At 43.7% G+C, this 19,119-nt stretch overlaps 1 protein-coding gene across 8 annotated transcripts in view; it reads left to right on the top strand.

Annotated features, from left to right (window-relative positions):
- Positions 1–19,119, top strand: part of ITSN2 (intersectin 2) — a 169,393-nt gene that overhangs the window by 54,634 nt on the left and 95,640 nt on the right. For 7 of the 8 annotated variants that reach the window (XM_075598477.1, XM_075598478.1, XM_075598479.1 and 4 more), the window contains 3 exons: positions 3,348–3,411; positions 11,884–12,021; positions 16,077–16,162. In XM_075598477.1, coding sequence (XP_075454592.1) covers positions 3,348–3,411; positions 11,884–12,021; positions 16,077–16,162 — 288 coding nt within the window. Of the gene's footprint in view, positions 1–3,347; positions 3,412–11,883; positions 12,022–14,680; positions 14,786–16,076; positions 16,163–19,119 lie in introns of those variants that run through there. The other variant, XM_075598481.1, reaches the window with a different exon arrangement.

The following is a 19,119-nucleotide window of genomic DNA, read 5'->3' as shown; positions in this document are numbered from 1 at the left end:
CACACGTCTATAAGCCGCAGGTGCCTACTCCCCCTGCACCTCACATCAACACCCCCTGCACCTCACATCAACTAACCCTGCACCTCACATCAAGCCCCCAGCACCACACATCAACCCCCCAGCACCTCACATCAACCCCCCCTGCACCTCCCATCACTCTCCCCCTGCACCTCCCATCACTCTCCCCCTGCACCTCCCATCACTCTCCCCCTGCACCTCCCATCACTCTCCCCCTGCACCTCCCATCACTCTCCCCCTGCACCTCCCATCACTCTCCCCCTGCACCTCACATCAACTCCCCCAGCACCTCACATTAACCCCCCAGCACCTCACATTAACCCCCTGCACAGCACATCAACCCCCCCTGCACCACACATCAAGCCTCCCAGCACCTCACATTAACCCCTGAGCACCTCACACCAAGCCTCCCAGCACCTCACATTAACCCCTGAGCACCTCACACCAAGCCTCCAGCACCTCACATTAACCCCCCAGCACCTCACATTAACCAGTAAATACCTCTGATGTCCAAGCAGTAATTACCTCTGCCCTCCAAGCAGGAGTGCAGCATGCTCTAGCAAGCAGCAGGCAGGAAGTGCCTCAATGCTAGAGCGCGTGCTGCTACTCTGCGAGGGGGAGAGCGGGCTCGCGGGGGATGGTGATAACGGGCTCGCGGGGGATGGTGACAGCGAGCTCGCGGGGGGCTCGGGAGAGTGGACTCGGGAGGGAGGGGGAGAGCAGAAAGCCACCGCGGGCCGCACAGTGAGTACAGGCGGTCCGCGTGTTGTGCAGGCGGGCCGCGTGTTGTGCAGGCGGGCCGCGTGTTGTGCAGGCGGGCCGCGTGTTGTGCAGGCGGGCCGCGTGTTGTGCAGGCGGGCCGCGTGTTGTGCAGGCGGGCCGCGTGTTGTGCAGGCGGGCCGCGTGTTGTGCAGGCCTGGTCTAATGAAAGCTTCATGCCGCCAAAAAACTGAGCACGTCACAGAATGTGTTTTTTTGAAAAAAAAAAATTGAAAGCGGGTAAAATCCATATATTAGCCGCGTCATTGTTTAAGCCGCGAGGTTCAAAGCGTGGGGAAAAAGTTGCGGCTTATAGTCCGGAATTTACGGTAAGTGAAATAAATTGAAAATGTATTTGCATGAAAAGGCGTACACACACAGTGGTACACAAACTGCATAGGAAGAGCACACTTACTTGGGACTTGGCAAAAAACTAGACTTTTGTAGCTTAATATAACACAAGAGTCTTTAGTTGACCGGGATTTTGTCCGAAATGTCCTGGAACTCAAATCGTCAAGAAGTTCCTGACGCCACCTCTGTCTTTCCTCCGGAGGTGCTGAAATCACTTCAACGGGAGTTAGCTTCAAATGTCCTGGAACTAGATTTGTCTTGCAATCCTAGCCACGACCGCTACGTTCAATTGTCAGAACTTTGCCGCAAAAAGCAGGACTTAGAAAATATTTCACCTCGGATTTCTGAAGCCGGTGTCTGTGCTATTTCTGTCAGAGCATCTTTTGGTCGTTTCAAATTTGCTGCTGCTGTTCTGGCGCTTAGAATCTCTCTAATGGATTGGCTGAGGGAGATTCTTATAGTATTTCAGAGTTCATTAATGAAATACTGCAGCCAAGCCTAGCGTGGGAACTTTCTCACCAACCAATCGGAGCGATGCCAGGCTCCTGAAGCCGGGCAAGCGAATCTTCTGAATTAGCCAAGGGCATGCACAAGATTGCCACCTCTGCCCCTTGATATGCAGAAGCCATCCGCTGGTTTAGGCTCCTCGCAGTCTGGTGGGGCAAATGCCAGTCCCGAGGACTTCCTGTCATCCCATGACGTTGGTACTCAAGCCTAAACCTCCTGCCCAAATGTTCTTCACACTTCTGGCATCCTCTGTGGCTTTCATGTCCGATGTCCGAGTAGACACGCTGGCACCAAGTTTGGTAGCCCAATGGTCCGTCAGAACATTGGACCTGAAAGTCCCAGCTCGTATTACTGTGCACAAAACATATGTTTTAAAACACTTTGTTTATAAAATTATATACTTTAAAACCTTCCCAAGTCTTCTGGTATGGGGAATAGAATAAAAAGCTGCACTTTATTTTTTTACTAGCCATATTCCCCATACACTATAAAATAGACTTGGACTTATAACATCCCCCACAACCTTATGTTTAGTTGGAGTACCCCAGAACTCCTATGCAGGTTCTGGGTGACCTGGGCATTACTTGGATATCCCTCTTAACTTACGGACCCCTTGACAAGTTCAGGACACCTCCCATCCCTATGTCCCATTTACCTTTTCTGGTCTGTGCTGAATTGGGGAATCCTAGCGGTGAGTCGCGCAAGCGTTCACAAGGGGATTTTTTGACCGGAGCAATGTACCTATATGTATCCAGGAATCCAACCTGATTCCTGGGTACATTTTTGGGGTATCCAGCAACTCTGGACCCCGACTAGCTAGGCACATTCTGACAAAACTTTCTCCGCAAAACTCCCTTTGAAACTCATAGCCTAGCAATCTCTCTGCTTGCGGTCACTCCTGGAAAGGTAAAAACACATACATTCTTTATTGTCGCATAATTTTACAACAAGCATGTACAACAGTTAGTCTCAAGATGACACTCCTGAGCCCCAATACAGGGATCAGAGGTAATCAAACAGGCTTAAACCTTTATTGTGAGCCTTGTTACCCCCTCACAGTCATGTGTCTGTCATTGGTAGGCAACCTGCAGCCCCTGACAGCTCTTGCCCAAGCAGCCCGTTCTCCCTCTCTCTCAGTGCAGAGGGAGCGCAGACCTGTTGCTGGCATTGGGTCGTTGCTTCTCCCTGCTCGTCAGCTGCTTAATGACAGTGTGCTGTTGAATACTCATCCATTCCTCCTCCTATGCTAATCATTAGTTCCCTGTGTAAGAGGTGGGGCGGTTCCGTATTCACCCGCGCGCCGGCAATAAGCAGCTGACCGGGAGAAGCTCGTGTGTGTGTGTGTGTGGGTGTGTGTGTGTGTGTGTGTGTGTGATATACAACCACCTTCAGGATATAGAGCTGGACGTATATAATTTTGCCTACCAGTGGTCTATATCATTTTCACATCCTTGGAAACGGAGGAAATCCCAATAATAATAATTATGTGTCAGATGTAAAACTTGCAGCAGGAATAATTAGGGCCTCATTGTGCAGTCTTCCCGCTGCAATAACGCAGTCTACAGAATGCCACCCTTTGTAACACGTACACTGTGTGTGCTGTACGTTATGTTTTATGAATCGTCTCATTTGCCTGAAACTATTTTGGCGTTTCTCTCTCTTTGACAACTATCATTATTTTCACTTTTTATTTTATTTTTTACCTTCTATAGGTCCTCAAGTGAAAAACTCACTGGTGCAATCAAACCTTTCTCATACTCAGCTAGCTACTATCTGGTAAGTTCTCCGACCCATTGGCTACCTACACTGTTAATAAATACTGAATTTTGGTAAATCATATTTGTCCATCTGTTGTTCATTCTGTTCATTGTCTTGGGCACCATTCAAGTAAGATTGTAAAAAATACTACCGGTACTCTGGGTGTGAATATAAAAGTAGTGTTACTCCTTACCTCCTAGCACACACGCACTTCAGCCACTGGATACATCCTGGAAACCAAAGAACAGATCCTGCGCTCCTACCAATTGGGCTAAAATATACACGGGACATGTTTTACATTTAGAACCTAAGTTTGTGTGAGAAAGGAGGCATTTGGTTGCATCTTTTGACCAAATATGATTCAAGCCGCCAACCTAGTCAATGTATGTTTAGCAGAGACCTACACTGGATACAACCTGATGGGTCAATGCCTCTTGGGTCGAGGTGAAGGGGAAGTCGGTCTGTTGCTGTAATTGCCCCATAGATTTTGCGTTGTTATTGAATGTATTTTGTATTCTAAACCATATTCTGGCGTCTCAGATCTAGTTGCTTTTATGATACTTAAAAGGAGTCAAGGAAGTTCCTGCTTTCATTTCTTAGTCTAGTATTTTAACTGAACGAACAGAGCCGTAAGATTTGTTCGTATCGTTGCGTTGAGCAACTCGAATGAGAAGCTTATGAATATGTAGATTCATTCAGTTTTATTTTTACATTTGATGTACAAATCAGAAATTAGGTAAAGGATTGTGTTGGAAAAGTTAATTGTGACAAAGTAAATGCCCATTTAAAGTGGCAGCCTGTGCTTCTTTTTCTTTCTTTCTTTTTTCTTTTTTCTTTCAGAGGAAGCAGGTATTATTTGTGGATCTTGTTTTTAAAAAACAAGTTATATTTTTATGATATTGCCCTTCAAATGTCTTGCTGGTTTGTTTTGGAGTCTTTTTTTCCCCCAGGGTGTAACTAGATGTCATCCATGGAATGTCCAGGTGTATTGTACATTCTTTTATTCCGTTGATGAGCAGAAACGGATCTGCAGATCTGATAATTGTGTGACTGTGGCTGTAGTACTCAAGTCTTCATAAGATTGTCTAAACTTACTGTAGTTGAAAAAGATTAGGTTTATGAAAAAGAAATAAGCTAAATAAAACCCTGCTTGGTTGGGTTGCTAAGGGTTTCATGGTGTTGCAGGATAAGCAGAAACTATTAGCAGTGAATGTCTATGCACTTCAGCTTCTGATTCTTGTGCATAGAATAAGGATGTCTAATAACTATATTTTAGATTTTACTTTTGTACGGTTCCTCTACTCATAAATGGCAACATCTAGAAATTTATTTTCAGGAGTATTTGGTAGTAGATGTGAGAGATCAGGTCTTCCATTGACTGGAACTGGGGTGGGGCGGGGTGTTTCAAGGATAAAATATTTATACATATATATTTTCTATGCAAGTCATGATTGTGTGTCCATAACATATAGGGATAGTTGCCCTGTAGGCCTCTAATATATATATATATATATATATATATATATATATATATATATATATATATATATATATATATATATATATATATATATATATATATATATATATATATATATATATCAAATGTAAATATTACTGTATATTCATTTGCATGTCTTAGACAGGTCTGCAACCCTGTCTTTCACCATTATCACACAGCACTTCCACTGCAGCAAGGGATTCTGGGAAATGACATGCAAATGAGCACACAGTGCCATCTTTTATCTCAAGCTCACATTACATGAACAACCCTTAGCCAATGCATGCTGCTTTAGACACAGCTTTTAAGACAGGTCGACCTGTCTAAGACAGCGTTTCCCAAATGGTGGGTCGCGACCCGGCACCGGGCCACGGAACCAAAATTGCCGGATCACAGCGAGGCTGGCCGCGCGGTGTGTCCCGTCCCCCCCACTCAAGTTGAAAAAAATGGCGGCGATTCCCCCCGCGGTCCCCCGCGCTTGCGCAGGGCCTGCTCCCTTCCTCCCCCCCGCTCCCAACGTGGGACCCGCTCTCAACGTGGGACGGAGGAGGAAGTACCAGCTCCTCTGCGGCCCGCACGTTACGTGGGACGGAGGGGGAAGTACAAGCTCCTACTGCGGCCCGCTTCCCCCCGCGGCCAGCTTCCCGAGCTCACCTACCCTGGCACCCCCTCCCGAGCCCACCTCCCATGCCCCCAAGCCCACCTCCCGTCCCGGGCAGCAGGGGATATCGGGGGCAGCAGGGGAAAGCGTCCGGCGGCAAGGTAAGTCACCCCACCCAGTTACTGTCTCCCACCCACCCAGTCACTGTCACCCACCCAGTCACTCTCTCCCACCCAGTCACTGTCTCCCACCCACCCAGTCACTGTCACCCACCCAGTCACTCACCCACCCAGTCACTCACCCACCATCTCCCACACACCCACCCAGTGACTGTCCCCCCCTCCCACCCAAGTGTCCCTGTCCCTGTGTGTGTATCAGTATCAGTTTGTGTGTGTGTGTGTATCAGTGTCTGTGTGTGTATCAGTGTGTGTGTATCAGTATCAGTGTATGTGTGTGTGTCTGTGTGTGTATCAGTGTTTGTGTGTGTGTGTAGCAGTGTCTCTGTGTGTGTAGCAGTGTCTCTGTGTGTAGCAGTGTCTCTGTGTGTGTAGCAGTGTCTCTGTGTGTGTAGCAGTGTCTCTGTGTGTGTAGCAGTGTCTCTGTGTGTGTAGCAGTGTCTCTGTGTGTGTAGCAGTGTCTCTGTGTGTGTAGCAGTGTCTCTGTGTGTGTAGCAGTGTCTCTGTGTGGCTGCGTGTGTGTGTCAGTGGCTGCGTGTGTGTATCAGTGTGTGTGTCAGTGGCTGTGTGTGTGTATCAGTGGCTGTGTGTGTATCAGTGGCTGTGTGTGTGTCTGTGCAGGCCCTATAGGCCAGTATAGGCGATAACATTTTTAGTGGGTCACGAAGGAGAAGTTCAAAACTAACCGGGTCATGGAAAAAAAAGTTTGGGAAACCCTGGTCTAAGACATGCAAATGAATATACAGTAATACAGTGTATTTACATTTGCTATATACTTTACTGTGGAGGGTTTTTGTCACTTTTTTTTACCCACCATAACCTTAATAAGTGTGGTGATTATTTATATATATATATATATATATATATATATATCTCTAAATACAGGCAAAGAAGGGGTGGGTAGCCGTGTTGATCCTTTCTTCCATGTGGTAAACTAACAAAAGAAGGAGTGTAGGTTGTGTGTGATAACTTTTTAGTGGACCAACAAGTTGTTCTGTCACAAGCTTTCAAACCTTTACGGGCTCTTCCTCTTAGAGACAATTCAAGCCATTTTTTTTATTTTTTATTTACTACAGGATTGAAGTAGGGGGTCTTTGGAGCTGAACCTCATTAATTTCAGCTCCAGGAACCCCTGCTTCCAGAGATACTTACCTTCGTACGGGGTGCCAGCAGCCACTCCATGGTTCACTAAATGTCTGCTTTTCAAAGCTCCCAGACCCTGCAGGCCAATAGGAAGTCGTAACATCATCCAGTGTGGCTTCCTATTGGCCCGTGTGATGAGGAAGCTGTAAACTGCAGAGATACTGGCACCCCCTTTGGCGGTAAGTATCTCCAGAAGCAGGGGGTCCCAGAGCTGAAATTAATAGGCTTCAACTCTGGAGACCCGCTGCTTAAATCCTGCATTAAAAAATGAAGGGGGGGGAAACGGCTTAAATTGTACTAGGAGAAAGCACAGTAAATGTTAAGCCAACTAAATGTTGTGTTGCTCACCTGATCTTCCTCTCGACCTCCTCTCTATTTGCAAATCTCTCCCTATTAACCCTGACCCACCTAAACTGAATGATCAGGAGGTCCATGTAAGGGGAACTGCTTCACAGTGTCTTGGGTACGGGGAGGTATTGGGCCAGTAAGATTACACACACACACACACACACGCACAATAATAATCAGACAGGATATGAGCAAGCAATGTCATGTACATTGCAAGGGGTGATTAGAAACAAAGGGAGGAAAACAAATGTGTTTAGGGAAATCCTTAGCTTTGTATGCAAACTAATCCATAGCAAAGTTAACCTCTTCTGGGCTTTGCAGCCCTAGGTGTGATGAGCCTTTATTGTCCAAAGCCAGCATTTTTATTAATCATGCATTTATAGAGCGATAATAATAATAATCCAATAAGTGCACCTCCCTAAAGCAGTAATTCCCACTAAATGAATTATTTTTATTTTTAATATAGCTATTTTTTTCTTGTTACGTACTGTAAAGGGGGTGTTCCTGCAAACTGGTTTGAATGCCGGTCTCCGCGCGCCCTCTGACCTTGGGCAAGTGATTATATCTCCCTGTGCTTAACACACCGCAAATTAGATTAAGATTTTTGAAGCAATGACCTTTTGTGCCGGCAAAGTTTCTCTGTACAGCGCCGTGTACATTGTCACCAGTATAGAGGGAAACATTTTAATTATTAACTTAAATTCAATATGTGGTGGATTTGCTTAATAAGATGCCCAGTATCAGGCAAAGATTAAAAATATTACGAGTGCTGCTGCTATGAGTTTGTCTTTCAATGTGGCTGTACGGAGCATTGACTTTTGGGAGACACGTGTCACCCGTAATGGCAGTTACTATGTTGTTGCACTGTGGTTTGGTGACTGGGATTTAGATTAGATGATTAGCAATATAGCCATCTGCAAAAGATCATGTGTTGTAGACGTGTAACAAAGGAGGGAGGAGTAGCTAGCGTGGTACTTTTTATTGGGTCAACAGTACAAGCTTTCAAACCTCCCAGGGTTCTTCATCAGGTGTTGTAGAAAGATATAAACAGAAGGTATTGTGTACAGAAGGTATCTGGTTACAGTGGGTATGGAGAGGATGTGAGATATTAGGAGAGGGTGGATCCTGGCAGGCATTACTGTTAGTGACATTAAAGTAACAAACTGTAATATCCTCGGCTTACTCAAAATATAAAACGTGTTGTTTTTTTAACATCTGTGCTGTCTTAAGTTTTTCAAACCATTTTTAGTACAGCCATTCACATTCTGGAAGCTAACACGTCTAGCCCCTCTGTCAGCGAATACGTTAACATTGGGTAATTTAATGCCATATTATTATTTATTTCTAAAGCACCAACATTCCGCAGTGCAGTACAACGGGGTTACAGAGTTCTGTATATTCCATCAGCAGAATGACATACCAAATAAGCACAAACAGATACAACACGTTATGAGGGCCCTGCTCGTCGTGAGAGCTTACAATTTGAAGGTAATAAGAAACGATGTTGGAACAAAAGATAAAGTGGCTGCTTATTGTGGGACAGAGTGTGCCTCATGGTGGAGTATGGTGCAGCCGCACAGCTGATCCCATTAAGGTTTGGGGGGTGAGGATGTTAGGGAGTGTTAGCGTGGAGTTTGGTCCAGCTGCACAGCTGGTCCCAAAAGAGTTGGAGGGGCTTGGGGGAGGGGGTTGGATATGAAGGGTACTGTATGCCGGATAGACTTCCTTTAATTCTATAGCGATGGGGCAGCACATGAGAAGTCTTGTAGGCGAGAGTGAGAGGAGGCAGTAAGGCAGGAGAAAAGGTGGATGTCGTGGGCAGAACGTAGGGGGTGTTTAGGGATATATTTAGGATGGCTCGGATGTAAGGGGAGCTAGCATTGTTGAGAGCTTTGTAGGTCAGAACTAGGGTTTTAAATTTGGCTTCCCATATCCTCTAGGATCAGTGTAGGGATTTGCATAGTGGCGCAGCAGAAGTGGGGCATTGAGGGAGGTAGAGGAGTCTGGTAGCAGCATTTTGGATGGATTGGAATTGTGAGAGGCGGACTAGGGGAATGCCAGCTAGGAGAAGGTTGCAGTAGTCAAGGTTGGACAAGATGAGTGAATTGGGATTTTATTTGTGTCATGATTGAGAAAAGGGCATATCCTAGGTGGAGACGGCAGGACTTGGTGAGAAAGGGAATATGAGGAATAAAGGAGAGGACAGAGTCCAAGATGACCCCCTAGGCAGCGTGCTTGGGGTATTGATGAGATATTGGTATTGACCGTGAAGGAGAGTTTGGGTGTATGGGTGGCAGTGGAAGGGAAGAAGAGTATTAGTTCTGTTTTGGACATGTTAAGTGGCAGGTAACGGTGGGACATCCAGGAGGAGATTGCAGAGATAGTTGTTGACATAGGACAACGGAGAGGTCAGGGAAGGAGAGGTACATTTGGGAATGATTAGTACTGAAAGCCAAAAGATTGTATTAGTTCACAGTGAGAATAGCAGAGAGCCAAGGGCAGAGTCTTGTGGGACCCCAACAGAGAGTGGAGTTAAGAGGAGGAGTTACCAGAGAAGGAAACACTGACAGTCGTTGGAAAGGTAGAATATGAACCAGGAGAGGACTGCGTGACGGAGGCCAATGGTGTGGAGAGTGTGCAGGAGAAGGGGGTGATCAACCGTGTCGAAGGCAGCAGCGAGATCCAGGAGAATTTGTAAGGAGTAATTGGCCACTTCTGTTAGTGCAGGGAGTGGAAAGAGAGAAAGTGAGTCAGGTGGCTGCATACAAGCTGCTCAAGTAGCTTGGAGGCAAAGGGGAGAAGAGAGATTGGGCCGTATTTAGTGAGGGAGGTTGACTCGAGGGTTTCTTTAGAATGGGCGTGATGAGTGCATATATAAAGGAAGATGGGACTGTACCAGAGATATGAGAGAGGTTAAAAAGTTGGCTTGGGGTAGGGCTGATGAGCGAAGTGAATAGGCTCAAGGAGGCTAGTTGTTTGGTGAAATGATGAGGAGGCACCAGAGTGAAATAAGCAGCATTTAATGTCTCACTAGTGAATGTGATAAGCTAAGAAAAACAAAGATGGTGAAAAAATAGCACCGAGGATCACCCCAAAAATGATTAATTTAAAAATATATTTTTTTGTTTATGTATAAATAAAAAATTATGAAAGTTCAACAATGCCAATCTATATGTGACACAAGAGCATAAATATAATTTTACACCAAACCGTTTCATATCATGCTTATGCATACAAGATTCGTCTTGGCCACAACAATATGAAGCGAGTATCACAATGTTTAGATTGTCATTCTTAAATTGATCGGAAATAGACAATTTTAGTCAACAACTCACAATCCTGGTTCTGCAGCTTCTGTTCTGAAATTTGATGCAGTTACTTTTCCAAACAGTTGTGTGTCTTCAATATTCATTTTTATATAAACATTGTACTATTCAGCATGTTCCTCCTGTTGGATAAGTACAATCTCTCCGCAGGAAAGGTTCACTTGGTGAAACATAGATTTGCATAACTGTGTATTGGCCTTTCTTCAATAGCCGCCATACATCAGTCATAAGTTTTATTACTCACATTGACTGCATTTTGAAACAGAAAATGGTAGAGCAAGATACTGAAATATATTTTCCTTCCGGTATTGGACATTACAATGAAAGCAGAATTTCTTGCTTTTTGGACATATTTACCAGGGTTGCAGTTTGGAATCTGCCTACTGACCTTTGTGCCCTCTGCTGACCTTGTGCCCTCTCGTTCATGAGACCTGATCTTGCTAAACTCCATCCGGCTACTGAACATGACGCTAACCTAAGTTAATATCATGCTGATAATAACATTGTATTTGCTCAAGATAAAAACGTAACATTAACCAGTGAAGAGCATAGTGTAAGAACTAGAAGGGCCACAAGTAGTGATGTCATGCAAATGAGGCATGGTCATAATGTCCCCATATCAGTAAACTGTTCATGTTAAAACAGGGCAATAATGTTGTTATTGAAGTCACAGCTAAACCAGACTCCCATTCAGACCCTGAAACGGGTGTAACGCCAGAGTTGGACATGGCTTAAAAAATGAAAACTTTTTCCCCAGAGCTATTTCCCTCGGCTATCTCTCCGCACTACAACAAAACCCCTATTTCAGGGTCTTGATAGGAGTGACACCAGGACTTCCATAACAGCACGTTATTTGAAGATAAAAAACTTCATCCTAACACAAACCCCTATGCTAATGCGACATACTGTAGTACATTGTTTTTTTTTTCCAAATTTAATTCTATTGGTGAATAAAGCGTTCACTCTGGGAACACAGCATCAGATTCTACTTAAGTTAACATCACGTTATGTGCCGTAATTTATTAGTGTTTAGTCAGTCACCCCAGTGCTTCAGTAATAAAGAGGGAATTCTGCAGCCTGACCACTACTGTACCTGCAAAGGAATCTGGAGGGGGGCGAGGTATTGGCCTGTATGATTATCATGAGTTTCTAGAGGCGTCTAACTAATGTTTCCATTTTTTCATTTGTTTGATTTTGATTAACACATTGCAGGTTTGCTTTTAGAAGATAACAAAAAAAAGCATCATTTTATTTTTAAGTGACCACTTAAGCGCTGCTAATAATTATCTTTAAGATAACTTAACCCCTGTCTTTTTTAGGCCGTTCTAGGCAGTTTGTGTTTAATGCATGACACCCTTTTCTGTTGGTGTAAACATCTGCTCTCTATCTCCCAAGGTCTCTCGCTGATATTACCAGAGATGGAAAGCTAAAGGCGGATGAGTTTGTACTAGCCATGCATTTAACTGATATGGCTAAAGCCGGGCAGCCTCTCCCACTGACTCTACCCCCAGAATTTGTGCCTCCTTGTTTTCGGTAAGTTCTTTAGAGAGGAATGCAAACAATTTCTGAGTTTTTCAGGTGACGAACGGTTTCCACTGTTTTTTTACTGGGCTCAAGGGCAGGTAAGTTGTTCATCTTGTGAATATCCTCAGATACCTGTTTTTTATGGAATGTTGTAATTATCTTTTGCATGTAATAGTTTTTTTGTGTGTAGAGTATGTTCTACTGGAGATCCCTGAGGGAGAAAGCTTGGTTTCAGTTTTCTTGTAGTCAGTGATATTTGTTGCTGGTTTCTTTGGATTACAGCAGCAATAAATACTACATTCCCCTTGTTATTTTTCTTTCTTGTTTGTATATCTAAAGCATGTGATAATGTATAATTCTACGTTCTTACCTAAATTGGCAATCGTTTGGTGCTCCTGTTGTACAAATCCTTATTGTGTGCGTAACATAATGGCAGCTTCAGTCAGTGTAACTCAGCAGCTACAATCTATCCTTATATTACTAAGGTAACATTATCTATTGTTACAGTTTGAGCTTAAACTGCTGGGAATATTCGCAACAAATTATCTCCCCCCCCCTCCGGTACAGTGTGGTCACGTGACTGCTTCCAATAGCGGTTATGTGACCGTGGCAGTCATTTCGGGGGAAACGGAGGAGGAGAGATACTCTGCCTCTGTTTCCTTACTGGATATAGAAGTATATAAGCTTTCATGCAGGAATTGGGTCACAGGGCAGTGCTTTGCTTTAACTTCCATAACATGTTTTTTTAAAGCGTTACAGTAATAACACCATTATGATATAACACTATTCTAGTCTATATAGTCAGGTCTAGTCTATGACCTGATATATAATTTGATAGAGGTGATAATTTTGCTGGTTACAATGTTGCTATGGCTGTCCTAGCAAAACCTTTCTTTACGTACTTCTTTAAGACGTTTAATATATGTTGGATGATTTTCTATGTGTGTGTTGGAATGATCTTTAAATATAATAATTATAGTTTATAACACGCCAACATATACTGTAGCGCAGTACAATAGGGTTGGAGGGTGAAAAACAATAAGATACACATTACACATTAACATACATTGTTACAGTGGAAAACTGTACATATTACCGCGCTCGTCCCTATAGAATTTTGCTGCTGGCAAAAAGATAGGCCTGACATATATAGAAAAACAAAAAGAAGGATTCCTGCGCTCCTACCAATTAGGCTAAAATAAAATAGTGATCTCATGAATAAGTGTTATTTAGTTAAACCTTTGGCCAAAGCGTTATAAGCCTGCAGCCAACATCAACGTATAACCAAATGCAGGTATTGTTACAGTGGGTAAGGAGAGCCCTGCCACAAGGAGCTTGCAATCTATAAAGCAGGGTAAGTGGAAACATAGGGTACAGGGGATAAGAAGGTTAATGCATTTCGGATTGTACAGAGCAGCTGTAACGGCAAAAGGCTGATACCAAAGGCCTTTGGGGCGCCACGGGTAGTATCTCCAAGGAAGTCTGGGGTAAAGTGATATCAGCTGCACAGCGCTATGTGAAGCGCTATGTACATTAATGGCGCTATATAAATAAAGACATACAATACAATACAAACAGAGGACACCCATAGCAAAGATGCAGGGGGGAGGTGCTGACAAACTCCAGGTCTTTTCCTGATGATGTTAACCCTGATCACGCTGGCATAGTTGATAGGATCATTGCAGGGTAAGCATAGTGGGGAAGCCGCCTTTGGGGAGGCCACCTTTGTGGTTACTCGGGTGGTATCATCTCCAAGAGAGTCTGGGTTAGAGTGATATCAGCTGTACGGCAAACAGACGACAACGATAATAAAGGATTTGTATGTAAACGCAATAATCCTTTCGGTGGGCTTAGTTAATCTCACTCTGTTTGCAATCCTTTGCTCCTGTAGGGTATGTAGTGAATATTACCTGTGTACCCATCATATTTTTGGTACCTCATGTTTTTGGGGGGGCTAGTACCACCATCCTACAATGTTGATTTGGTGTTACTGTAATATGGAACAAATATATTCCATGTTAGCTTTGGTATTGTACCGTACCTTAGGCGTACTGAGTTTTGACACCGTAAGGACCTACAACCCATTAACCGAGTAAGGCATTTTGAATCCTTTTGGCAGCGAAGGAATTAAATGCTGCTTCACTGGATATGACCGCAGTTGATTTTACTGCCAATTATCCCTTTTGCTGCTCTGCATCTTATGATGGCCAGCAGGCATGGGACCCTTATGACATACGGGGTACAGCTTGCTATTTTGGCCCGTTCACTACAGGGAGAATTCGTTCTGTGGTGAAAGCAAATGGAACATTCACATCGCTGGGGGCCGGAGGCCACTCCGTGGTCGCTTACCCGAACAATCACGTGGTCACGGAAGGCCGGCAGCAGTCTAAAAAAAAGTGTCAAAAAAAAAAGTTTTGAAACTGAAGTCCTTTCATATTGAGTAAGATAGCAACAGGTCTATTAATTGGCTAAATTAAAAGAAAAAGTACTCTGGTGCGGATTCATGTTAGCCAAGTGTATATCAGGCTTTGCCTTTTCAGTTTATCTCTTCTGCACAGGCGTTGGTAACGGAAGTCAAACGCAAAAACCCAACACAAAACACTGATATCAAACTGACAGCAGTACTATTTTCTTTCCCCTTTACTATATTGGCTGGTTAGAGGAAGAATAAGAAATAGCTTTGTCAGGAGAAGAATTACTAGCCAGCAAAAGCAGTTAATTGCTTTGACATGGGATGTACTGGGTTTATGAAGAAGCTAAACCTCTTTTTCAAGTAAGTATAGGCAAATGACGTGGAAGGTGGTGCCATGTTAGCGCGTAGGAGAAAAGGGATTTGAGGACTCGTTTTTCTGTAGCCAAAGAAGTGGACCTCTTTACAAGAGCCCGTAGCAAAGCACTAATTTGCTATGCTTCCAGTACCAAAAAAAAAGGTGTGTGCGTGTGTGCATTACTCTATATTACTCTGTTACTTTGCTATGTACAGCTCTGTATTTTGGAGTTACTTAAATATCATAATGTGCATCTTTCTAGCTGCAAGGTTTTTATACATGCACAACATAGGCAACAAAAAAGGGTGCAAAAAGAGAAAAACACTAAGTCTTAATTCAATAAAATGTATAAAAAAAACAACGTAACACTTACATAGTAAAATAGGATCATCAAGATCTGATCATCTGCTCAGGAACTGCCACGAGGAACAGTAACTTTACTATGCAAGTGTGATGTTGTCTTTTTTTATATATTTTATTGAATTAAGACTCATTGTGTTTTTCCTCTTTTTGCGCCCTTATTTTTATTGCATATGTTCCGGTTAAACCCCGCTGACCACGGGAGAATAGGAGCAGCAGAGGCATAATCACCCGGTGGTGGAATGAAAGGGAACTGTTTTGGGACAGCGCGCTCTTTGTTCTTTATTGCCAAGGTTTTTATATAGCATAGAACATGTATGTAGAAGGCAAGCTTTCAAACCTGACAAAGGGACCAGTATTGTGTTAAGAGAAGCATTCAAACTGTAAACTTGTGCCGGCCAAATATAATCACACCCTATAAATATTCCGTTTTTTAGTGGGGCAGAAATGGTAATGTAATGCAATTGTAATATAACCCGTCAATACTTTGAATGGGATGCATTTGCACCGTAGAGCAGACACAAGCGTATGGACCGTGTATCTACAAATGTGCGAGCTGTAAACAGTGCCTGTAATCCTTTTTATTTTTGTTTGTGGTTGAGGAAATGTGATTTCCCTGCATATCACAGCCTCCCCAGGTAGAGCAGATCATCAGCTCCAATGCATTGTAGTAATAAAATGCACAGATCAATGTTGAGAATGCTTGAAACAACTGTTGGTTTGGACAATGTTCTTTGAGCAATCGCTGACCATGTAAAGCGAAGGCTCAAACATTGCACGGTTATAATCGTCTTATTAGAATACATCTTTAAATACAATGCTCTCTCTGCGCAGGCTGACGTATTAACCCACTGTGTTCAATGTATTCCTTTGACAAGCAGTCGTATGCGCGCTACAAAGAGTCCACTGATAATGGTTGCTGTTTCCTTTTCTAAGTGGTGCTGGCGACACAGTTAACGGAACGCTGCTCCCAACTTACCAGAGAATGCAAGAAGAGGAGCCACCCCAAAAAAAGATGGCAGGTGAGATTTGAACTTTAAAAAAAATACTATTCAAGGAAAATTCTTTTTAAAACTGAAACCAGACTCCAGTATTTGTGTTTTTGCCCACTTGGGAACACAAAAACCCATATGTGTTCCAAGAAGTGACCCACCCACAAAACTGTGATGTCTGAAAATGTGTTAAACAATAAGCAAATCAGCAAAACAAGTGGGGGATAGGGTCATTTTGTAAGATGTCGCGGTTAAGTGAGGGGTAGCATACACGCATGTACTGTAGATGTGAGGATGGTACGTTGATGAATGTGTAAACTGGAAATAGAACCAAAATCTACTCTGTGCAAATAACAAAGTGAGAAATTATTAAATAAGAAGTTCCTGTCCCCGAGGAACCGTCCTCAGGGTGTTTTGATTAATAATTTAAGTTGCCTGTCTGTTTTATTTAGAGTTCTTACCAAGGTTTACAGCAGCAATGCTATAGAATAGGTCTTGTTTTGTGTGTTTGTGTTTTTTTAATCATTAAGGGCCACCTCGCTAAACTCCTTATTTGAGATGGCAACCCTGTTTTTTTTTTAAAACATGTTGATATTATTGGAATATTGCGCTTCATGAGTTTGGTTACCACCTGTTGTCACGGGAGACCAGGCCAGTTACACCTTTTTTATCCGTATCGTACATTGAGCAAAACAAGATAATGAAATAAATTGTAGTTTATTCCCTTACAATAGGCATACACACAATGATACACAAAATACAGGCAAAAAGACAAACTTACTTGGGAACTGGGATAACAACCTAACTTTCCTAGGTGCAGGGAATCCTTAATGAAGGATTTTCCCCTGATACCAGTTGCTAAAACAGGATAGAAAATTCCAGGCAGCTTTAGCTGAAGCAGCCCTTTCTCGCTGTAAACGTAGAATCTGGAGAATCTTTAAACTTTGGAGACCCTTAAAACTTGGGATAATCTGAAAATCTGAGCCGTGGAAGGGTTTTTAAAACCTCTCGCTTTCATTCACAGAATTCTATCTCCCTATCAGGAGCATGAGAATACTCTCTCAGTAACCAATCTGCGACACCCAGTATGAAAACAGGGTTACCTAGAAATCTGACTGAACCCAGGAGCAGGTGCAATGTGGCACCTTTGCCCCTGCTTCCCTCCATGTCCCCCCGCGGTGATAGGCTCCGGCCAGTCTGGGCGAGCAAATGGAAATGCAACTAGCGTTCCTTGATCTTAAGGATGTGGGTGCTTCACCTAGCCATCCTGCCAAAATCGCTCTCTACACCTCTGGCAGCATCTGGGCCTTTCAAGCCCCGACCTCTGAGCAGACGGAGTGGCAGCAGTTTGGTAGCCATCTGGCTCACTGGCCCCTGGTTCTGAGAATCCCAGCTTATTACAGTGCACCAGCATATGTTTTAAAACACACAGTTTAATCAAATATACACTTTAAAATGATCTTAAGTCTTTCTGGTTATGGGGAATAGAATAAGAAAGTGCACTTTATTTCTCCCTAGCCATATTCCTCACACACTTTATAATAAACTTAAGTCTGGACTTTCTGGGTCACCTACACAGTAACTGGGTATTCCCCCTAACTTGGGGACCCCTTATAGTTACAGGGATTCATTACCTCCCTTTGCACCATTTACCTTCCTGGGCTGTACTGAAGCAGGGAACCCGGAGTGGTGAGTTGCATAATTACAGGTAATTCTTTTACAACAGTTGGGTCCAAGAGCTGACACTCCTGAACCCCAACACATGGATCAGAGGTAACCAAACGGGCTTAACCTGGCTACCTCTTCACGTCACACCCGTTACTAGGTCAAATTAAGGAACCATTGCAAACAACCGTGTAATTCTTTTAAAAATATATATATATTTATTTGTGGCATTCTCGGTATTGCTTTTACAGCAGTAAGGAAATAAAATATTGAATATGCTTCTTGTCTGCAAGAAAGGGACTGGTTTCTCACAGATTTGTTTAATATGCCGTGCTCAGCCGTATTACTTAGACCAGGGGAGGGGAAGTCCAGTCCTCAAGGGCCACCAACAGGCCAGATTTTCAGGTTATCCCTGCTTCAGCACAGGTGGCTCAATCAGTGATTTATTCTTCGACTGAGCCTGAAAACCTGGCCTGTTGGTGGCCCTTGAGGACTGGAGTTGCCCACCCCATGCTTATAGATATGATAAGAAACGTTACAGAGAGATGGGCATCAGCCACCTTTTCAGTGAACCAGACATGTTTTTATATCAGGAATATGGAATATATCATAACGTAGGAGGTCGGGTTTGTTTCTAGAAACATTTAATTGCAGACTTAACTATTTCTTCATAACCCTTTGGGTGCCCCAAGACAAACAGATGAGGTGCGATATAAGATCCCCCCCCTGCGCGTCACTTGTACCGGGCGGACCGCGGCCCAGGTGCGGACGTGATGGCGACCAAGCACGATCACGGCCCAGCGCAGGGGGAATTTCCCAAATGGATGAATGCAGCGGGGGTCCCTGCCCTAATCCTACCAGGCCGCCACCAGCCTAGAAGAGCTGCGGAGAGCGCAGCAGTCCCTCTTTGTGTCTCCTTTGAAAAAATTGCAAGTATTTGCAAGGTAAAACTAAGGTCACCCAATCGGAAGCTGCAATGTCATCTCACGATGATGTCAGGGCTTTCTATTGGTCGATGAGTGAGTGAGGCTGAACCCAGAGGCCATATAGTTTCTCCCAGATAGGAATTCCTCTCAGGAATCAGGGGTGTCCCTGTAGCGTGGGGTGCCGCAGTTCAGGTCGCCCTGCGTTTCAAATCGGGTAAAATAATATATATGTAAAAAAATAAATAAGGAAGTAGAGATTTCTGCTTTAGGATGTGTAAAACATGTAAAGATATCTTCATTTGAATGCGACTGTGGGATGCCTTTCATAGTTACTCGCGTTACTGGGATGTGCAAAGGTTTTGTAGAAGTAAGCACCGGGCACACAAGTTTGCAAAA

Source organism: Ascaphus truei, chromosome 4 (genome assembly GCF_040206685.1).
Source record: "Ascaphus truei isolate aAscTru1 chromosome 4, aAscTru1.hap1, whole genome shotgun sequence".
Lineage (NCBI taxonomy): Eukaryota > Metazoa > Chordata > Amphibia > Anura > Ascaphidae > Ascaphus > Ascaphus truei.
This window is presented reverse-complemented; position numbering and strand designations above follow the sequence as displayed.